The 21,585-nt window shown below is 42.3% G+C and overlaps 1 protein-coding gene and 1 pseudogene across 4 annotated transcripts in view; both read right to left on the bottom strand.

Moving 5' to 3' along the window:
* Positions 1–2,014: 2,014 nt before the first annotated feature.
* Positions 2,015–21,585, bottom strand: part of LOC144704290 (ARM repeat superfamily protein) — a 37,660-nt gene continuing 18,089 nt past the window's right edge. For 2 of the 4 annotated variants that reach the window (XM_078576657.1, XM_078576656.1), the window contains exons 8-21: positions 19,474–19,534; positions 11,446–11,762; positions 9,970–10,140; positions 7,210–7,329; positions 6,937–7,023; positions 6,720–6,848; positions 5,644–5,806; positions 5,334–5,459; positions 4,147–4,281; positions 3,814–3,965; positions 3,593–3,733; positions 2,938–3,201; positions 2,406–2,576; positions 2,015–2,267 (exon numbers count right to left, since the gene is read on the bottom strand). In XM_078576657.1, coding sequence (XP_078432783.1) covers positions 2,460–2,576; positions 2,938–3,201; positions 3,593–3,733; positions 3,814–3,965; positions 4,147–4,281; positions 5,334–5,459; positions 5,644–5,806; positions 6,720–6,848; positions 6,937–7,023; positions 7,210–7,329; positions 9,970–10,140; positions 11,446–11,762; positions 19,474–19,534 — 1,983 coding nt within the window. In that variant the 3' untranslated portion in view covers positions 2,015–2,267; positions 2,406–2,459. The remainder of the gene's footprint in view (positions 2,268–2,405; positions 2,577–2,937; positions 3,202–3,592; positions 3,734–3,813; positions 3,966–4,146; positions 4,282–5,333; positions 5,460–5,643; positions 5,807–6,719; positions 6,849–6,936; positions 7,024–7,209; positions 7,330–9,969; positions 10,141–11,445; positions 11,763–19,473; positions 19,535–21,585) is intronic. The other 2 variants (XM_078576659.1, XM_078576658.1) reach the window with 2 other exon arrangements.
* Positions 9,202–9,323, bottom strand: LOC144705022 (5S ribosomal RNA; annotated as a pseudogene).

The following is a 21,585-nucleotide window of genomic DNA, read 5'->3' as shown; positions in this document are numbered from 1 at the left end:
TGTCTGCACGCGCATTTAATCATTGGCCGTTATGACATTAATAACATGCATTTCTAGTACCTTAATCTGATTATATTTGCATGTTTATTTGCATTAAATTACTTATACTTTCATGTTATCAAGCTTAATATGATAAATTCTATTTTTAGAATGATGTTCTGAATTTTCTGAATTTTTATGTATTTTTGGGGATTTTTATGACAATAGATTATGAAAATATAATTTTCTGAGACAGAATATGATTTTCTAGAATTGTTTGACATTAAATTTGAAAATATATGATTTTTCTAAGTAGAAATATATAATTATTTGTATTTTGGGGTTTTATTTTATTTAATATGAATTTTAGAAGATTTTCTAGCCCTTTTTATGTTGCACTGCCACGTGTCGCCGTTCGATTCGTCGAACGGCAACGAGTCACAGCTTACCAAATGATTGATGACAACCAATCATTAACTAAGCACATGTCATAATGTCTTTTTTTTAGCACAGCTTCCATGGTTGGCACCTTATGGCATTGTGAATCATAATGTCATAATGTCTTTTTTTATTCCTTAGCACACCCAATGATTGGCTGAAATCCAAATAAATTGGCTTCTGACACTTGGCACAACGCCACTTAAATTTGGAAAACCCTTATTAAATCCATAATTCCAAATATATCTTCTGACTATAAAATCTAGAAAAAATAAATTTTGACTCTAAAATAGATTTAATGATTTAAAGATTGATAGCATACACGTATTATCTTTTTCATGCAAATAAACATGTACAAATTGTGATATTCATGCAATAAACAGTGCGTTTCAGGCACAGGAGCAAAATGTGGATCTGCAGTTGGTCACAACATACAAATGCAGATCCGCGGCCATATATGAGCACAAAACTGTGGATCCAAGGTCGCAGTTGCAGGTGTGGACACAAAAAGCGTATAGGTGATCACGGACGCAGACACAAAACAGAGCTCTACAGCCCTATGGGTATCATGGCTGCAGCCAAGATGAAGGCAGGATCAAACCTTGCTCTGATACCAAGTCAACCAAATAGAAAATACTTGATCAAGAAAGAGAGATTCTACATGGTCCTGTATAGACACGAGAGAGAGAGAGAGAGAGTAGACCTTATAGGCTAGTCTAACCACCAGAACATTGAAAATATGTATGCCTTGACTCATGTTGTCAACAGTCCGGCAAATGGGGTTGATACCAATTCTTTGCCCTTTGACCTCTTAGTTCTCTTTTGAACTCCTCTACGGGATTGGTTTGTTAATCCATTTTCTCCTTTGATCAATAATACCTCTCATGGCAAAGAAATATTGGAAGATTGTTTTTGCTTTCTAATTATTATTTGCTCAAGTTATGCTGATGTAAGGAAAATTTCCAATCTTCAGTACTCATTTTATCTCTAGAGTTTTCTAGACATCCCCCTTCCATTTTAAAGAAGATGCACTCGAGTCACATGCAAATTATAAACTGCAATTATGAATCTATGTGGCCAATGATTGCTACCAGAAACGATCATCAAGGTGACTATAAAAAATACAGAAAATCCAGGATAAAACACAATAATATACGTCTTTAAAATGAATTAATTAGAACGCCTATCATAGCAATAAACCGATGAGATTCAGGATATAAGGAGATGGAGATTAATGTTCATACAGAGAAAGTCATGATTCAAGTTATATAATTTGATGTCTTTCCCTACAACCTTGTAGTGTACCACCTATTGTCATTTAGTTCACGTTTCCATTAAATCAATAATATTTTGAGCATTATTTTCAAGTGACATCATTGTATACCCAATGATATTCACCGTGTTGCCAAACAGATCACAGACCCGAGCCTTTTTATTCATGCAAACTTATGCATAAATCTTGTCAAAATCAGAAAGATTATGGTAGATCATAGGTTTGTAGCTTAAACTTCTACTTTAAATGAGGGAAATTTTGCCTAAAACTCTCACCGCCTTAAAAGCTAGTTCTTGAGGTTAACTGGTCCATCCCACAAAATCAGAACGAAATGATCTGCTAATTTAATCAAAATTTGAAGGATTTCTCCATATACAGAAGAATAATTTTATCCATTGCTCAAAAGAGCAGATAACGCAACCTTCTTCCTCTCTTGAACTCAATTCTCGATGGAAATTTCAATGAGAGGATGACCTGAGAATCCTGGCGCGCTTAAGGAAGAAAAAGTTTTCTGTATTCTCTGATAGATTTTTGTCCTTCTGGTCAGTGGCCGATTGCTACCTAAGAAACTGTTACTCTGTCAAAGAGACAAAAATCCTAGGTTAAAGAATTGTTACAAATAGCTGGGAGAGAAAATAAAAGGAATTGCAGTGTCGGTTCAAGTTTTCTTCAACTAGTAATATATAATAAAACTAAAATAAATGGAGGACGATACCTTTTGATTTCAGTGTAGTTGATTTTGAACTTTTTTAACGCAAACGTCAATCAATCATCCTTGCTCAATGGGTCCCTGCATCAGCAGCTTGGCGACTCCAGCTTTTATCTGGAAAAACAAGTTCTCCAGTCTGCACCTTTTTTCAGAGTCCATGTTGTTCCCAGCCTCGGACTGTTAGTTATTGTTGTTATCAGTCTCCGATGGATCAAAGAATTGAGAAAAGTTGAGAAAATTGTAGCAAAGATAAGGTATCCTGGAACCCAGAAGGAGAAAAAGGAACAGGAGCATGATTATTTTTACAACACCAAAAAGCATAATTGTTTTCTAGAAATTCACGGAACAAAATTCAGAATAAAATACTTGGTGTTTAATGGCCGATTTCTCTGGAAATCACCAGAATATGCTGGCGAGTGAATCATTCGAAAAACGGAAAAAGGAAAAATCTTTGCTCCATTGTAGACATAATATAGTTGGGTCTGTCAAGGGTATTAAACGCGATGGATATTGATATTTCTAGAAAGGATGGTCTTACCAGTATGACGGATAAACTATGAATGATGTTACTGATAGGACCCTCGCAACCCGATAAATTCGGGTGGAGCTTCGAGATGTTGAGCATAAACAGAAGACTAGATCCAACTGACTCAAGTTTACTTGAGTCAGAATCACAATCTCCAAGATTAAAGAATCTTAAAACCTCGAACAACAGCTTGTTGCTTCTTAAGAATAGTACGATGCAAGGACTGATGTAAAACCGATACGCCAAGGGCTCTTCGTTGAGTCTTCCAGGCAAGTACTGCACAACAAGAAGGTTTTAGATGCGTCTAAAGAAATTTCAGAGAGGGTTAAATGATGATGTCAAGTCGTCCTCATCATCCTAATCTGTGGAAAACAATGAGTTAATAGTCACTGTCATCTTACCCACAGACGAACGATGGTTGACGACTGGTCATAGTCCTCGCCCTCTTAAAGAGTAAAAATAGATAGTCATGACAAGAGGATAACAAGTCATCATCATCCATCAATAACTTCAGGACAAAGGGCGATGGCGAGGACTAACTTGTCATCGTCACATCCATCTCAATGAAAATGAGTGATGAGTACAATGGCAAGACTTCATTCCTCTCTCATCCTCACTGACGCTAAACCCTACTTTCAGATGACATGTGTTTGAATATGTGGCATACACTTGAAGCATCGACTAGATAGGTAGAAATAATCTGTCCAAGGGCAACGCTCGATTCCTCGGTGAATCTTGAAGATGTTGAGTCGAGAAGTATGATCATCCTCAGCATACTTCGTCGGTTATCAAGGCCTGATTTCAGCGACTGAATATCATAATATATTATGTTAGTAAGCAAAGAAGTGTCCATAAAAACTAAGGAAAATATAAGACAGGAGCAAGCACCATTGCTTCAAGTAAAGTTTTCCATGATAGCCGTAAAACCAAGGAGCGATCACCCATTTCTGAGAAGCAAGTCATAACCGCCTCAGAGATACCCCAAAATGTCGAACGATTGGAGACCTTTCTATCATTTTCTCCACTCTGAGGGTACATTTCTGGAACAAAATGGTAAATAATCATGAAAAATTAGTTTCTTAACATAACTTTTTGCGTAATAGTTTCAACGCAAAGGTATTTTATCTCTACTATATTCAGAATTGTGCAAGGAGGTATCATAATGTTGATTAAATAAAACTAAAATAAAGAATAAAAAATGAGAATAATAGAAATATTAACCTGGATAGACATTAAAGTGTGCAATTATGGTGATTAAGAAGCCTATATAGTCAGCAAGTTTCACACGTCCTGATTTGTATGCAGAGTTTAAAACCTCCAATATCCTCATCCGTACAGATGGCTCCATGCCATTGCCTGCATAAGAAGAGGGGTAAGCAAAGACATTCCAACGTAGGAAAGTAAAACCAAAATAAATTAACCAGGGTAGCGGCTAAGACATCACGAACTTACAGATGAAGACGTAAACAATCCTAAGGAAATAAATTACAGAGAACAATGTATCCATCCCGAAGATTTAGACACTTAACGAAACGGACGGCCAGGGAAGGCACCAACTTCGTCAAAATTGGGCTAAAAAACTCGATCCATATATAAAAAGTGACTGGTATTTGCGTCCAGTGGAAAAATAAATTAAGGAACATGTGCAGTAACAATTAATCACCATAATTGCAGGTAATGGCGTCTCTATTTATCTAGTCGAATGCAAATGATATGAGAACAGTAAATGCACGACATTACACAAAAATATGGTGGCCTGACTTTCTTCTCTACTTTGGATGACAATCCAACGGACTAGAAAATGAAGCGTGCATTTAGAGTTAAGATTTAACAAGCTAATTCAGAATGGAAACATAAATTGACGAAGAGAAAGAACGAGAAAGAACCATAAACGGGAGAAGAAGAAAGACAGATCATCAAATTATTTCATTTCAGTAAGACCTGGTTTAAATACCAGGTACCACTACACCGTAGACAGGCTGATGATTAGCCTGGATATGATAGAGTGAGTGAACTGAGAGTACATTCTATGCTATGATAAAACGCCATTGGCTGAAAGTTGGGTTAGTTGACCATCTGAAATAAAGTCTGATGTGAATCTATCAGGGAAGTATCAAACACAGTCATTTACACAACAGACTTTAATTCACCACTCGATCTAGAAAGACAACATTTTTGAAAAGTAATACGTAAAAGAGTTCAAGATATAAATACTAATAAAGATTGCAAAAAAAACGACAGAAGATATACAAAGCCAGCCAGTGTAATACATAGGAAGAAAAAGAAGAGAACAGGAAAAATAATCAATTACCCTAGACATGTTTCATGAATATTTTACGCACGTAATCGCATAGGAAGCGAGAAGAGTAACACAGATAATAAAAGGATTAGAAAAAGTTTTTACTCACATGAAAAACAAACGGCTAATGATTGAAGTAACGGCAAACTTATGATTGAGAAATAAAATAACCCAGATACAGCGATATCTTGGCAGTCCTTTGGAAGTTTAATGAAGGAACCGTATTGTCTCACCCCTGGATCAAGGAAACAAAGAGTTAATAAAAATTTTATTCACAAAGACTATCACCAAAGGGTAGTACTGGGTAATGCCATAACATATGGTGAAGCCGTATAATATTTTTTTTCAAATCTTTGGAGGGTGCCTATTGAGTCTTACATAACAGTGATAATAAAATAACCAAAAATAGGAGCCAATACCTTGGTCGTCCGTTTTACTAAAATATTCTCGCAAGGAGAACTGCAAATTGTCATACTCAAGTGCCGTGGAAGAGCCACGCATGGAAGATTGACCAACGCACAAGAAGATCTCTAGAATAATCTGAGAAAACCAAACATAACGGAAAACCCCAAGAGGAATACACTACGGAACATCAATAATACCACATAAAATTTTGGAAAAAAATATATAGAAAAACGATTTCAATACACAACAAGAACCCATCACTGGCACAGGCCTTTTCCTTACCCAAAGCAGTTGATCATGCTCCCTCTCTAATTTTGTTGACTTTGGAGCCGTCTCTGTACTTTGGTTATATTGGATTTCACATACCATTTACAAATTCTTATCAGTGGTACGTTCTACACGTAGCTCCAGGAAAATTTTACCGTTAATGGCAAACCATTTTATTCCTGCTTGTACATATTCTCCCTCTTTCAGAATAATAGACAAGCTTTTCCCTTTTCTTCATTTACATGTCTTCTTCTTCTCTCTTTCCGTCGCCAAGACAGACTGTGAACTGACACATATTAGTTGGCGGATGAGTTTCTTCTTGTACGTTTTTCTATCAAATCTATTTAGCGTCTAATATAATTGCCACATTTTATTATGTCCAGCTTTCCTATCACCAATCTATCTCTGCTCTAACTAGGAACTAAATCACTAAAACTCAGAAAATTACATTTCATTTCCAAAATATCACGGGGAATTTCCCAAATATCATTCTGCTATTTTATTTGTTAACCAAGTTCATAATTTGTTTATAACGTCCTGCAGAAAATTTACATCCATTCAATCTAGGGATACAAAGTACTTTCAGAATAGAATTAGGATGAATGTGCTGGAAAGAAAAGGTCAGTGACAGGGTAGATGAAAAGATTTTTTCAACTCACTATTTGCAAGAGTACCTAAATAATGACCATCCTACATCATTAAAAACTAATTATGATACAAATAGCAATTAACGGGCTTAGAAAAATATGCATCTGCGACAATAACCAGAGAAATAACGAAGAATTATAAAACGTTTTTTAAAAAACGAAGAATTATATAATACCTTTGATAAAGAAGGATGTTTATCACCTAGTTGAAGCAAAATCTCAGGCAGCCTGCGCAACCAAGTGACTTGATAGCATAGCATCTCAGCAGAGTTGGAGTATGACAACTGCATGTCTTGAATTTGCCTCTAAAGAGAAATACAAAGTGAATTTCAGGAATTATAAAATTATATCTCCTGAGCTGACCATGAGGAAAAAGGAAATAACGAAGCATACAGGTGGCAACATTTGCATTATTGCAAATATGCAGGCAGACATAAGCTTAGAATCCACTCTACAACTCTCAAAGACACTGGTAAAAATCTGCCAAAGAAACCAACCAGGGAACGATAAGAATGTAAAAAATGATAAAATCAGTAAATTGAAAGAAACATATCAATATTGTATTGGAAGATACTTCCAGTACATTCCCTATCATTATCAGTTGTTCAGTGAAAACTTGGGAAAGGCAAAGCAAATTATTAGCATCGACCCCTCAGGTTAAAGGACCTGCAGAAGACGAGCTTGCCAGTATCCCATCGTTTGCATCACCAGATGAGGGATGACTTCGATCAGAGAAATGACGTGCTTTTCTAGAATCACCACACCGGACCCATTGTCTTTAGAAACCTGGGGAAAGGTTGAGTCAATAGCAGGTAATAAAACAGTGGACAAAAATTGCAAACACAGTGGAATACACATTTTCTATATTGGGTCATGCAAGCCATGTCAGTATATCATACACTATCTTTCTCTCCCTCCCTCCCTCTCCTCATATGCACTTTTTTCTCTTTTGAAATAGTTGTGAGCGTCAGATTTCCAAACACAGTACTGCAGATAGAAAACAGAAGGAAACGGGGAAATATAACTGGCAAACTTGTTTTGAATCACGATAGTTTGTCAGTACGTGGACTTCGTAGGACCTCCATCTTAACATTCTTTTATTGTTTCTTTTAGTTTCTTCAATTTGAATCTTATTATTCACTCAAAGGTTTACACCCTTTATAGCCGTTATTGGACACACTCAAGCTATGGGCCAAATGACAATAGAACTTGTACTTAAGCTGGAGCCTTACATGGAGAGTGATAGAATCCTTTGGTGAGGAATGAATGGTGATATGATCCCTCTTAATGTAAGCCCACTAGGGGCATTTTTTTCTTTCATTTTTACTCTTGCATGTTATTTTAAACATGTACCCCTTGTTGGAGGGCAGCAATTAACATAGTCAAATCTCCCCTTTGGCAGCATTGATCCCACCAACGTAGTCCACTCCAAGCCTTGTCTGTCTTGAAGATGTCCTCTCTGCCAACTCTCCCTGTCCTTGATTCCCCTCGGCATTGTCCATCCCACCAGAGACCCACTCCCTCTCACTTGTTCATGACATGTCCCCGAAACAGAGTGTATCATACACCGAAACTAGCTAGATCGGCCAACTCTTCTGCAGAATCAGGAGGATCTCCCAAGGGCCAGCCCTTGGTCGCCACAGCAACTAAACCTAAGAAGAGGTCCCTCCAGTGTCGTTCCCCCTTCTAATTTTTAGGGATCTATTTCCACCTTGCTTTCCACTTCGCGTGATGTTTGAATCAGCATGTGCAAACTTGGCACGCTTCTTCCTTTTCAGATATTTTTGGGGAAGAGTCGTATCAGCATGATATGAAAATTTCATTAAGTTGATCTTGCCTCAGTTTGGTGCTGAAGAAGACATCGGTGAGGTTAAACATGGTATTGTACAGTTACTTCAGATGGTATCAAAGGTAAAATGGATTTATCACGTCTGCATTAATGTCTATCCTTCAGTTTCATTTGATTCAGAATCCGGTCTCTTACTTGCATCAGCATCCTGTTTGATAGACGGCTCTTTGGAATTCGTGGAATTTGGAGTTTGAGGAGCTTTACACCTGCCAACAAATATCTTTTTCATCAATTGCTTTCCTCCTGCCAACAAATTTTATTTATGTAAGTGGACAATGGGGGAAAAACACATGCTTTCTTTGATTTCTTAGAGACATCTGCAAGCGAGTCCTACTTCCTGATATGATTTGCAAGCAGGTCTATGCCCAGAAGCACCGACAGCAGCCCATTTTGGACGTGCAGCCCCAGCCCGCTTCGGTTCCTACTTAAACTATTTATCCCTTGAAGTAGGGCAGGAAGTATGATGTACTGTGAGTCACTCTAGTTCTCTCCTCCCTACCTCATTCCGATCATGACTCTCCCAATCTCTGTGCTCACAGGCCTGACGTTGTCCCCCTTGCCAAGCAACAACCTCTTGTCGGCGATCCTTCGCCATTCCTTCCACCCTTCCCCTTTCTCCTCTCTCTACCCCGGAATATCACTCTCTGCCTCCCTCTCTCATCCCTCTGTGAAAGCTTTGAGATTTTGGATTATCATTTCGGGTTTGACATTGAATTACAGTGTGGATCAATAATGATCCCGAACCGGGATCATATCTCGGGCCGGTGTTATTTCTTTAAAAATTTTGAACTGTGATCACATGCCCATGCTGTGGTCACCAACGAGGACTTCCCAGGAGGTCACCCATCCTGGTACTGCTCTCGCCCAAGCACGCTTAACTTCGGAGTTCTAATGGTATCCGGTACACTAGTGTGCTGATACTAGTGCTAATCTTGGGCTGGTGTTAAAACTGATCCAGATGCTTTGTATTTATTTTTCAGAGACACCTGTAAGTGTGCCACGAGTTACAACTGAACCACATAACGCGTTTTTAAGTCACTTGTTCATCCATAGAAACTAAGTGACTTAAATTGTGTGCTACAGCTCACTTCTTTGAAATCTGGTATTTAAACCAGCTAGACCAAGATTTGGAATATGGGTTACTTTCTTCTTGAAAGCCTAGTGGAGTAGGGTAAGGTTGGGGAGGTGCTGTACAAGGCACATTTGGCCCCAATGGCGTCAAATTCTAAGATGAAGATCCAGATATAGAATAGGATGAGATTATTTTTGATCATGGTAAAAGATATCTTGACTCAAACAGCATCTTCACAAGACAGCATTTGTTGAGACTTCCGAACGGAGAGATTTTTTCCCTTTGCGCTGCTTCTAAACAATAACAGATTTGGTAAATTAAAGAGTTGAATATTTCCAAACAAAGAGGAATAATGAAATGAGACCCTTCATACTGAGACCTATGACTATGAAAACATTGGAATGAGACAATAAGTGTATCAGGAAAAGAATTAGGTAACGTTCCATAAGGTTAAAGGCCAAAAATAAACAAGAATTTAAAGACAAAGAATGACCAAAAGAAATACCTGAAGAAAGAGAGTCGTCTCTAAAAATTCAAGAAATTTCTCCTTCAAATACGTGTGAACTTCCGTCAACTCCGTGAAATGAAAGAAAATTTGAGAGATCATAATATTCAAGATGGAATGTCTGTTTCCCCCCTGAAAGCAACGGTTAAAATCTTTCAGCCACAATACCACCTGAAAGGAAAACAGATAGAAATGCCCGTAAAGGACCAAACATCTGGAGTACCCTTAAATACAGCAGGGGATCACATATTTCTAGAATCAGGCACAATGATTGTTAACGAGCTTAGAACATCTCTGATCCACTGAGTTTCATAAATGCTTTTGACCATATATATAAATTCTGTCTCTGCACTGGATCACGCAACCACATATTGTTTTTTATTCCATGTTGCCTTCAATGATGACAAGTGTCCTTAGTAGTCAACAATAAACATCATCTTCTCTAGGAAACCCCAGGCGAGTGATAGAAAAGAGGGAAAAAGAATGGAAAAAACAGCTTAACATTGTTTACGCAAAAGACCTTGTGTAAACGCCAGGTTAGAGTAAATAAGGAATGGGTATGCATGGGCCCATTAGTCAGATTCAATAACATAGAATAGAAAAACAACGGCACAAATATGTGTATACTCTTCGGCTGACACATGTTACAAGATTTCCAACCACAAAAAGCAATATCCAGAGGTGGTACTCCTGTCTGTAACTGCTCCCATAATACTTCTATTAATACATTCTTCCTGATCCAGCCTTAGGCCAGGAACAGTGTAGAAACATGACTTGAGTTGTCATTCCACCAAACTGATCATGTTTGCTGAAGAGAGAGTGGCCTACCTTTGAGAAAAAAATCCGTCAACTTACAAACCAAATTGAGGACCAAGTTATGATGAATCTTCCAAACAAAGTTTGGCGCTAACGCTTGAGGCTTTCTGGTGATTCATTTAACTTGCAAACCACATTTCTCTGATACAATAACCAGTAACCAGGAGAGATAGTCATTTACACCTTCCCTGTCAGCTCTCCATGAAGAAATGTGACGGGCACATGAGAGAGTTGTTGAAATTCTGATACGAACCATGTCCCCTTTAAGGAGAAGTTCGGGTATTATGCTTGTATTTCTCTTCAAATAAGGCAGTCTCCCTTTAAAAGGATAGCCAGGAAGAAGTATCAGAGTTGAACTTACATCCTTGCCTCTCCCCCCTGTATCTAAGACTCACCTCACTTGGGCGTTCTCAGTTGTATTAGGGAATAGTCTCTCCATGATCCAGGAAGTTTTTGAAACTCAGGTGCAGATCACATCAGGAAATCATGAAGTTCTCATCCTTAGCAGGAGACTAGAAGTTCTAGTGCCAGATTATGGGTATATGTTTATCATTCTTTTTTTCCACTATAATGAAGTCACAGGAAGAAATATGAGACAGATGTAAAAAGATAAAAAAACCGCATGAAAAAATGCTGCAATATATTGATCAGAAAACTAACCTCCTCCACAGACTGGTTGGATGAACTAATAGGGAAAAGTTCCCATAATTTCTTCAAGTAAACAGGCTCATTAAAGCTGGCATTATTATGGTCCTCTGTAATAGAATGAATGGCAAAGCCAATTCTTTGAGGCAACTCAACATTCCGAGGAAAAGAAATTTTCACCACCAAACTGATAATACGAAGTATGTACAGCATGCAAGAAAATGAGAGTGAATCAATCATTCCTTCTGCATGAGCTGTGGCGTTGAACTCTTCAAAACAGTGGACCAGAAGAGTAAGAAGTGTTTCGAATTTGTCCTGAATCAAACACAGACCTGAGGATAGGATTGTGGAAGCGCTAGTGTTAGTTTCAGTAAAAACTAACAATGAAAGAAGAAAAAATAAAATACTGATATGGTGAATCTTTTAGCCCATAGGAATGGCTTTGAAAAGATTATCTTCTGAAAATAAAATGGATGAAATTTATAACAAAAAAGATGAAAAGTAGCATATGGAGAAGATGGAGAATAAAACAAATCTCAGCACACGCTGTAACGTCAATATTCTTCTGAGGCCAGGGCAGAGGTGCCTTTGCAGTCTCCAAGCATCCACATCTGCATTGATTGACTGTCACCTCGTACAGTCAGGTGGGCGGCATGTAAAGCCAAATCCAGAAGTGTCTTGCACACAACGGCAACAGCTCTGATTTTCCCTGTTTTTGTGGGCACCAGTATGCCTGAGCCAACCATTTGAATTGCATGAAGTTGACTTCGAGGGCCATGTGTTTTTGCTGCTGTGAGTGCAAGTACATGTTGAGCATAGGCCTTCTATTGAACTGTGACACAATGCATATCTCACTTTGCTGACTCTGTGTCATCAATTATGCTTGTATGCGGATGCCACGTTGGCCCGCCTGCAACATTGTGTCTAGCTGCCATGCAAACCACTTGTTCCATCTGACTAACCAAATCAGACCATGCACCAAGCATGCTCACAAGGACCCAAAGCTGTGAGGTTCGCTATTCTAACTGCATGGTTGGCTACATCTCAGAGCTGGGATACTCATAATGCCCCTATGCAACCAACCTTGTGATATGATCCCTAATCCTTTTATCCCCTCTTAGGGGTACTCGTGTCTTTTCCATTAAGCATTTTCCTTTATATAAGGTGTCCTCCCTTTAACAGGGAAGTCAAAGTACCAACTATCCATACTTTCTTCTATCTACATCCAAACCCCATCCCTCCTGCGATCCCCATCCCCCGTGATCATTCTCTTCACCAAGTCTTCAGGCAGCTCATCCCCCTCCACTCGGCCTCTCCTTGACCATTCCCATTTTCTCTTCATCCTGGGAGCTCTCTTTAGAGTCAAATTACATTAGAGAGGATATGTTCCAAGTGGGATCGTATCACCTTGCATTGTATAGCTCTTTTGTTCCATCAACATGGTAGTCAATTGAGAAAGTCCGTCAACTGCCCACCAGTGTCTTTCCCAGAGAAAATGGAACTAAGTCTCATGTTTAATTACATCCCAAGGAATCCACTTCCTCATCCATTCTTGTCTTCCACTATCAAAGTCCTAGTGCTTAGCAGCTGCCTTTATTCTTTGCAAGTCAATAAGAAATTTATTTTTGGCAAATATATGAGACACCTATTGTGTTGAAGTAAAATTCTTTGATAGATACTAAGTGTACTAAGAAGGTAGGGTTTGGTTTTTATACACTGCATTGAGCTTTTCCATTGGACAATAAACCTATTCAGATCCTTGTACAAAACAGCCTCTTGATCCTGAAGAAAAGGTTAAGTGGCTCCCGCACTTTTCTTCAGATAGTCTGGTAGTCTCACAAAAGTTGGGATGTGATCCTGGTCCAGAGCTGAACAGGTTCATTGCCCAAATGCCCCTCACTGGTCACCTCATGTAAAAATGTGTGCATGGGTCAGCTAATTCAGGACCTAAGAGCTAATGAATTGTGACATTATCAGTATCATTTCATGGATTTTCTACGCCTCATTCGAGATAAAATCCTTTATCACCACCATCATTCTTGTCATGGATTAGTAGCTGGGAGTCCTGAAACCGAAGAATCTCTTTCCTCCAGGACCTACCAACTCCTGTCTTATTAGGGTTTAAAAAAAGACACCAGAAACACCACTGTAAGAATCTTTAGATTGCTGGTTACATACCAGCTAACAAGTACATGGGCCAAGACCAATCTAACTTGAGTCATTAATCCAGGCACGGGAATAAATGACTTAAAGTAAAACTTAAGCGGGCCATTGATACAATACATTACCCTATCAGGGGTACTTGTCTTTCACCAGAAGATTAAATTTTGAAGAATAGGAGGGAAGATCACCCAAAAATGGTGATCAGCCAAGGTATATTGAAATATATGATCGTGGTAATTACATGTCCAACCATCATGGTCTCATAATCGACCTTCATCCCCCCTACCGCCCAGTAGGAGACACAACTCTCCACGTCATGCAGTGTGATATCCAAAGAAACAACCCTTCCTTTAAACACAGAATAATTACAGTGCAGCCATATTGCTCAAACTACTGGCAAGTATTTTTCCCCCGGAGCGAGCTCCAAAGTGCCTCGTCGGAGCTCAAAAGTGCTCCCATTGTAAAGTTGTGATCTCCACACCACATGGGCAAACGGACATTCAAACAACAGGTGTGAGCAGTCTTCATCAACATGCGCACACATGGGGCCCACCACCATTGTGTCCCAGTAGTATGTGATTACGTAAGACTCTTGTCATCAGTTGTCGTCTAATGAACAGCCATCAAAAGATCCTAATTTGTTTATGGGACCTTCTGCTTTCGTAACTGACGACAAGTAGTAATAATGCAGTTTTCCTCTGCCGTATCCCCTCTGATCCTTTTGAATGCCTCTCGAACTGAAAACGACCCATCGATTCATGTCCAGCTGCCTTGTGCTCCATTTGTGGGTCTCAGATGTAAGATAGCTTGTTGCATTTTGATATGTTCTTCACAAGAACGTATCATCGGCTTTCAAATAAAAGAACCCAACAGAGCGCATGCGTGAATGTTGGCACCAGTGAATCAGTTTAAAAAGAGGAGCAACCCGTGCCAGGAGAGAATGGGCATTTTCTTGGAAGTCTTACAGGATATCGGCAAGAAGCCGTGGAGCGCCAGAGGCCGGAGCAGCGGAGGATCCATCCACGGCCAGGGGGGAACTCGTCCATCAGGGGCAGTCCATTTCACCTCTCTCTCTCTCAAGACAGATTTGTCAGAACATTCTTGGACATTTCTTGATTTGTTGGAATCAAGCTCAATTGTGTATTCCTGGTTAATTCCTTTTGTGATACAACCTGGATGTATCACATTTATAGGAAATCGTCTATTCATTGATTCGACAGGGCACCCTCGAAAATCTAGGTCTGTCCGGCATCCCAACAATCTTACAACAGGGCTTGGGGATTCCTTGCTAATGCAAATAGTCAGGGAAAAGCCTCGCTCAGCTTGCCTCTGGCCGACCAATCCTCAGTCCAATAATAGAACATAGCTGTCCCCCAAAATGAATACAAAAAACCGTTGAATACTAGAAAATTTTGTCTCAATCCTTGCCAGAATGTGGATGCCACTCTGATAGGGTTCAGCCACTCCTCCCAGCTCAATTTTGGACCGTAACTATCTTTCAAAACCTTCGTGACCAAGTCCTCCCCAGACCCCATGATCCTGACCCCCATTTTGCCAGCAGTGTCATATTCATGTCTTGTAGAATCAGAACTCCCAGGCTTCCTTGCTCCATGGGACGGCAAACCACCTGCCAATCCCACAGCCGGTCTGCTACTACCCCCTAGTCCAGGGCCTTGCAAAAAGAAGCGCCTCATCAAGGATTCTGAGCGTCGTCCGACTCCCTTAGGCAGCTTGAAAACAGACGGACAGAATATTGGTAATGTGGAGAGCACTAAACTCGACAATGCCACTCAGCCAGCTCTCGATGACACTCGGCTTTGACAGCCCTCCAATTTCATCTACACATTCTCAAACAATTTATCAGAAGATTAGTTATCTATCAATATATGTAATCCTCAAAATAAGGAACAGGCAAGAAGATTTACTCGTCAGGGCTTATGCCTCAAGAAGGAGACAGGAGAGAGTGAAGGGGCTGACCGGAAGGGAAAATGCTGCCTATGAGAGGGCCGATGTAGTATGGGAGACCCTCTCTAGGTGTACAGGCACCAATCTGGGCTTCTATTCATCTAGTTCTCAATCTATCTGGGTATCTTTAGATTGTTCTTCAAGAGCGAAAGGTACCTACATCAAGGTCTTTCGGTAGTGGGTCTATCGCATGCATGTAGCTGGTCCACTGGACTGGCGAGGCACGTGGGCACAAAATGTAGGGTCAGCCCAACCTGTCCAGGTGGACAAAGTGTCCACCAACAAATGGGCTGGCTGGTACAGCGACCAAGGTGCAATGGCGGTGGTTTCGGCTACCACCATGCATGTCAATTGCAAGTACACAAACAACTGTGGCAGCAGGGGCATGGATAGGCTCCAGGGAGCCATTGCCTTATGTGAGGCCGCGTGTGAACGCATGGCGCAGCATCAGAAGTGCTGATGCCGCGTCCTCAACCACACTGGTGGAAAGGCGGCTGCTTCAGCTGCTGCGGTGATGGCCTCTGCAGAGGTATCCACTTTTCTACCTCCTGCCCTTGGTGCTGCTTTCACTTGTCCACTTCAACAAAAATTTGATGCGTGCCCTCTTTCAACAGCCCACCACCGGCGCATTTCATCAAACATCTCATATGCACCCACCTATACATCGTCCACTTGCACTGCTGTGGTGCAGCCCGTGCTGGCAGCAGTGCACCTACACGTGACGTGGAGTGCCCGCACTACCACCTTGGGTCCTCATTTGGACGAACACTTGCTCAGCATGTGCTCCACAAGCTCCATGATGTGTGTCAGGGCACGCCCTAAGTGCACCAGCTACCAGCGCCCAACTTAGCACTGCATCAAACACCTACTAAGAGTGTGTCAGGGGTACACAGTGCGCCCAAGCTGTCCAGTGATGGCCCAGCTCTTCTCTGATGGTGCATCTGCTCCTTTCGACATGCTCCTGCACTCCGGTGGTGGTGCACCACTAGATATCGTTGTGCCTCGTTTCCCCCCCCCCTTCTCCTTCCTCTTCCTTGAATCTTCTCAGATACCATGTCATCTTTTATGATGGGAAGAGAGAGGAAGCCTATCGCCCTGGAAGCAAAGGAATTAAACCAAAATCATGAAGAGACAGATATTTGACTTTCTAACTGCCTTACATAGACAGAGATCTTTGTTTTACGTTTAAAAAAAATTGAAAAAATATAGGAAGATCTCCAAAATCGGTGGATATGATTGTGAAGTACACAGAAGGCCTAAAGGGCCACCGCACCCGTCAGCCACAGCCCTTTAAATCATGAAGAGGCAAGAATTACCACTGTTTGTACTGCACTGTCCGGGAATGTCTCCCTCCTGTCAAAGATAACCTTCCATATGGTATGCAGCCATATTGCCCAGAGCACCAACAATGGTCAATCATGCCCCTCTCGCCCCCTGGGTGTATTACCCTTCATGGAGTCTGATAAGAACCCACTAATATTGTCAACAACTAGAAGAGGGTCCTCTTCTCTGGGGCTTTGTCGATGCCTTTGAGATGAGATATGCATCTAGCGTTCAGGGGAAGAACTCAAGAGACTCAGTCTAGAAAGGGGGAGAAGAAGAAAGGGAAGAACGTCTGTGAGAGGCCACCTCCTCTGCAGGGAAGAACATTTGCACAATGAGGATGATGAACACTGCCCAAGAGGAGAGAAGGAAGGTCGCTAGGGAAGGAGAAGAGTGTACCCACGTCGGGATTGCCCCCTCTCTCTCCTTCTCTAAACCTCTAAGTTAGGGCTTCCAGTGGGCTTGTGGGCTACTTTGGTTTCGTGGGCTGCCGGCGCTCGTAAATACGCCCTGGGATCATATCAGACTCTCAGAAGGTCTCCTCTGAGGAGACATGCACCCTATGTGTTTGGCTGATGAACCAACACTGCTCAGCCAAATGAGCATTCCAAGGATAGATGGGCAGAGTCTTCTTCGTCTCTTGCAAATAGAACATATTCAACCAAGGTCTCCAGGGGCCACCTTTTCCTAACAACCTGTATCACCAGTCTTCATCAAAGGAGCATCCAACCAAAGAACCATACCTTCTGGGGGAGCTTTTATTTCCACATGATGCGGCATCTGTGGATGGTTCTCGGGTCCTCTACCATGTCTGAGTCTGACCCTTGCATAAGCATCCCAGACAGAAGGATATGCCAATCCATCCCCAACTGTCATTTGTCCCCCTCAGTGGAAGTAGGTTTAGTACGGACTGCTGCATCCTCATGTAGTCATCCATGGTATTGGCCAAGGATGGATTCCAAGCACCATACCAACACTCCCATAGTGTGCCCTTAGGGGTCCATGCCCAGCAAACAGGCGTGAGAATTGTACCATTAGTGTGCCCTGAGTCAACCAGTTGTCAAGCAAAAACAGAACGCTGCGCCATCTCCTTGATGGCGCTGAAGAATTCCCAGACTTGAGGAAAAACCAGCCTGAGACCCTGCCAGACACAGACGACCCTCATACCAGAGCTTTGCATCTCTGCCAGTCCATGCTAGTTCCATAACTATCATTCAGGATTTTTCTAACCATATCTGCATCCAGTCCCAGCAGTCTACCCCCCCAGTTTGATCAGTCTACATGACTTCTCAAGAAATCAGGATTATCCCCCTCCTTCCTCTGATCCTGAGCTTTTCCATAGGAATCTCATCAGCATACTGTTAAGACCCCGCTAAGGGTCTATCATCGACGGAAGACGAAACAGCCCCCTGGCGTTCCGTCTCCACAGGGAGCCGCCTCGGGCCCCGTCCCTCAGGCGTTATGGCTCGCAGGAATGCCGTGAGCCATAAGAAAGAGGGGGCCTGAGGAGCTGAAGGTCATCTGCACAACTAGTAAGCTCTCGACCCTTTTCTCTCCCACTCTTCCCTTGCCCTAACCTCCCCCTCATGGTCTTCTCCAGCAAGCTACCCATCGAGCTGCCGAGTCTCCTGACAAACCGAGGGAGCTGCGTGCCTCAGCCAGCATCTCGCACACCCCTCTCTATTTCTCTGCTATTCCTCCTTCCGCTCCAGACCTCTATTTGGTGTGGAGAATTAAGTTGAAAGTTGTTCGGAGTTTTGGTATGAGGGTTCCAACACATACCTTCTTGGTGCTTGCTAACCCCCACCGGCAGTTTCAAGACCAAGAGGTAGAAGATGGGGATTGTTGAGGGCATGTGTCGTAAGAACACCAAGCGCCCCTTTCTTGACGGCACTCTAGCTTGCCATCTCTCAAATTTCCGCTCCACCTTCTCCGGTACCGGCTACCAATCCATGTCCCCAAGGTAATGGAATTTTGTGCCTGATCTAACAACAAACCAAAGCATACAAAGACTAACTTGGGACGGTTAATATGAAGTCCTGAACACACTGCAAACAGGTCCAGCAGTATGGATAAATTCTTTGCCTCCTCCAACCCCTCCATGAAAAACAAGGTATTATCTGTGTATTGTCATAGAGGGATACCTGCTGGGAACCTAGGCGGCACGGGTTGGGTTGGGTTGGGCTGAAGGGGTAGCCACAAACGATGAATCCTCAACTACATTTTAATTTATTTTTTTATTTTCCTGTGTTTTAATCATATCCATCACCGTATCCAACTTATGGACTATTCCATGGCTTTGCTCACTCAAGATGGCCAAGTGAGTTGCTTACATAGCGTGAACTTAAATCTGAGATATGACGCACTCAATGAACTATGGACTTTCTCCAAGGATTTGAGAGGCACTAGAGGGGCCTACAGCAACTGTCAAACAGAAACAAACATAACTCAGTACTCATCATATTTTTATGATGAAGTGGGCAAATCACCTCTTCTACTACGCCATAACTGGATAGTGAGAAAAATAGAACTAATACAGTCGAGATAATATTGATGCATGAAGTCGAAATATGACTATAGAATTTCACCGACCTGCTTCTTCAAATAGGCTCTCAACCTTGAACGCATGCAAAGGTTTCCTCTGTTCATTTCTCTGAGATTGTTACAAAAAAATGATATCAGGATTTTACATTCAGGAAATATGAAACAATTACTTGAAAACAAGGATTCAAATTAATACTCAAGTCATTAATTCCATAAGACAGAAATAAGAAAATACAAAATATTATAATCTTCGTTCTTCACAATGGAACAATGATATCAGCAGATGGCATAGGCGTGATACTGATACGAGTCTTCCCCGCACGTACTTGGAAAAAAGAAGAAAGAAGAGAAAAGTCAATGCTGCCACGTCAGATCGAGATCAAGAGGGGCATTAGGGGACGACTCCGCCTATGAATAAGGAGAAGCAAAGCAACCACGGCATCTTGAAAGTTTGTTGGCATTCTCCAGGAGCGGGAGATACTCTCACTCCAAGGCGACGGGAGCGATCCGCCCCGTTGGCGTTTCCTTTCTAATTCTGTATTCTCGTTTGATCTTCTTCCTTCATCTTGTGGAAATTGAGATTGTGTTCCGGACTACATTCTTCTGGATTCTATCGTATCGACAATTTGGTACTTCTCATCTCGTTCTCCCGAATTGCTAGTATCGGGGCTTACAAGCTGGTCGTGGATATTCTTGCGAGGACCGTATCAGATACATAGGCAATGTTTCTGCATGTTGAAATTTCTAGAATTCCAACTTTGATGCAACATAGTATTCAGCTGCTCTGAACTCAGGCTGATTAACTAAACTATCAGCCCGCAACCATTCACTACATGTTTCTCGTGTCCTTTTCCTTTTTTTGTAATCCATCAAATAGACGGCCACGTGATATAGATAACCACAAGGATTTCTTTTCTTTTATATGGTTTGAGTGGATCACACGTTAATTGGCCCACGTAACTTACCAAATAAGTCACTGATTCTCACACATGAGAATTTTCTTTTTTCAAGAAAAAGGAAGACCACCCAAGACTGATGATCAATCTGATGCCATTAAGATATAAAGACAATTCAATACACATAATGACATTAGTGTTTTCTCATCATGAATGATGATATCCATTGAGGTTGTCCTCCCCCTATACACCACCTCATTGTGGTGCAGCCAGGTTGCCCATAGCACCATGAGAAGCCTTCCCCATTCCATGAGGTTGTCCGCCCGCGCCGCAGCCGCCAGTCGCCGCGCGCCCGCGCCGCAGCTGCCAGCCGCAGCGCGCCCGCGCCGCAACCACCACCGCCGCGCGCCTGGGCAGCAGTAATCAGCAGCCGCACGCCGCAGCAACAGCAGCAGCGTGCACGCGCCGCAGCCAGCCGCCGCCGCACGCCGCCACCGAAACCAACATGCCATTCACTGAGACTGACTTCGCCGAGAGGCCCTTGTCCTACAAGGTGGCTCATCCGCTCCCATCGGTCCTTCAGTGGATGCGCTTTGTCGAAACCGCCCTGAAGGCACGTCAGCTCTTTAAGCACTGCACTGAAGAGCCCCTTACAGTCGACCACCCACACCATGCGGCGTGGGACGTTGAGGAACAGTTCGTCCTCGGCTGGCTGTATGCGTACACCCTGGCTCCAAACTTCGGCGACCGGTTTCCGCATCAGAAAACGGTCAAAGGATTCTGGGATCAGGCGCGCTCCTTCTGTGGCCGGGACAACGACTGGTGGCGCCTTTATGCTCTTGCATGTCAGGCAAGCAATCTCCGTCAGGGGACGCTGACCATCTCTGAATATGCACTTGCCCACAAGAAGATGTGGGATGAGGTGGACTATTATCTTCCACCCGACGACCCGACGTCGAAGACGTACCAGAATGTGCTCCTCTTGCGGATCATGGGCTTCCTCAGCGGCCTGAACCGTGAGTATGATGACGTCCGTCGTCGTGCTTTGCACCGCAAAGAAGGTCCACCTGCTCTTGAGGAATTGGTGAAGGAGCTCCAAGAGGAGGAAAGTCACTTTCTCCTCCATGGGACTCCCTCCTCCTGTCCTCCGGACAAGTCGACCGCCCTGCTTTCTGCCCCCACCGCGTCTGCACTTTCTTCCGGCGGCAAGCCCCCGGCAATCCTCCCTACGCCCACATCTGCTGCTCCACCAGCTGGGACGGCG

This window comes from Wolffia australiana, chromosome 6 (assembly GCF_029677425.1).
Source record: "Wolffia australiana isolate 7733 chromosome 6, ASM2967742v1".
Classification (NCBI taxonomy): Eukaryota; Viridiplantae; Streptophyta; class Magnoliopsida; order Alismatales; family Araceae; genus Wolffia; species Wolffia australiana.
Note: the sequence above shows the minus strand (reverse complement) of the source record. Positions and strands in the feature narration are given on the sequence as shown.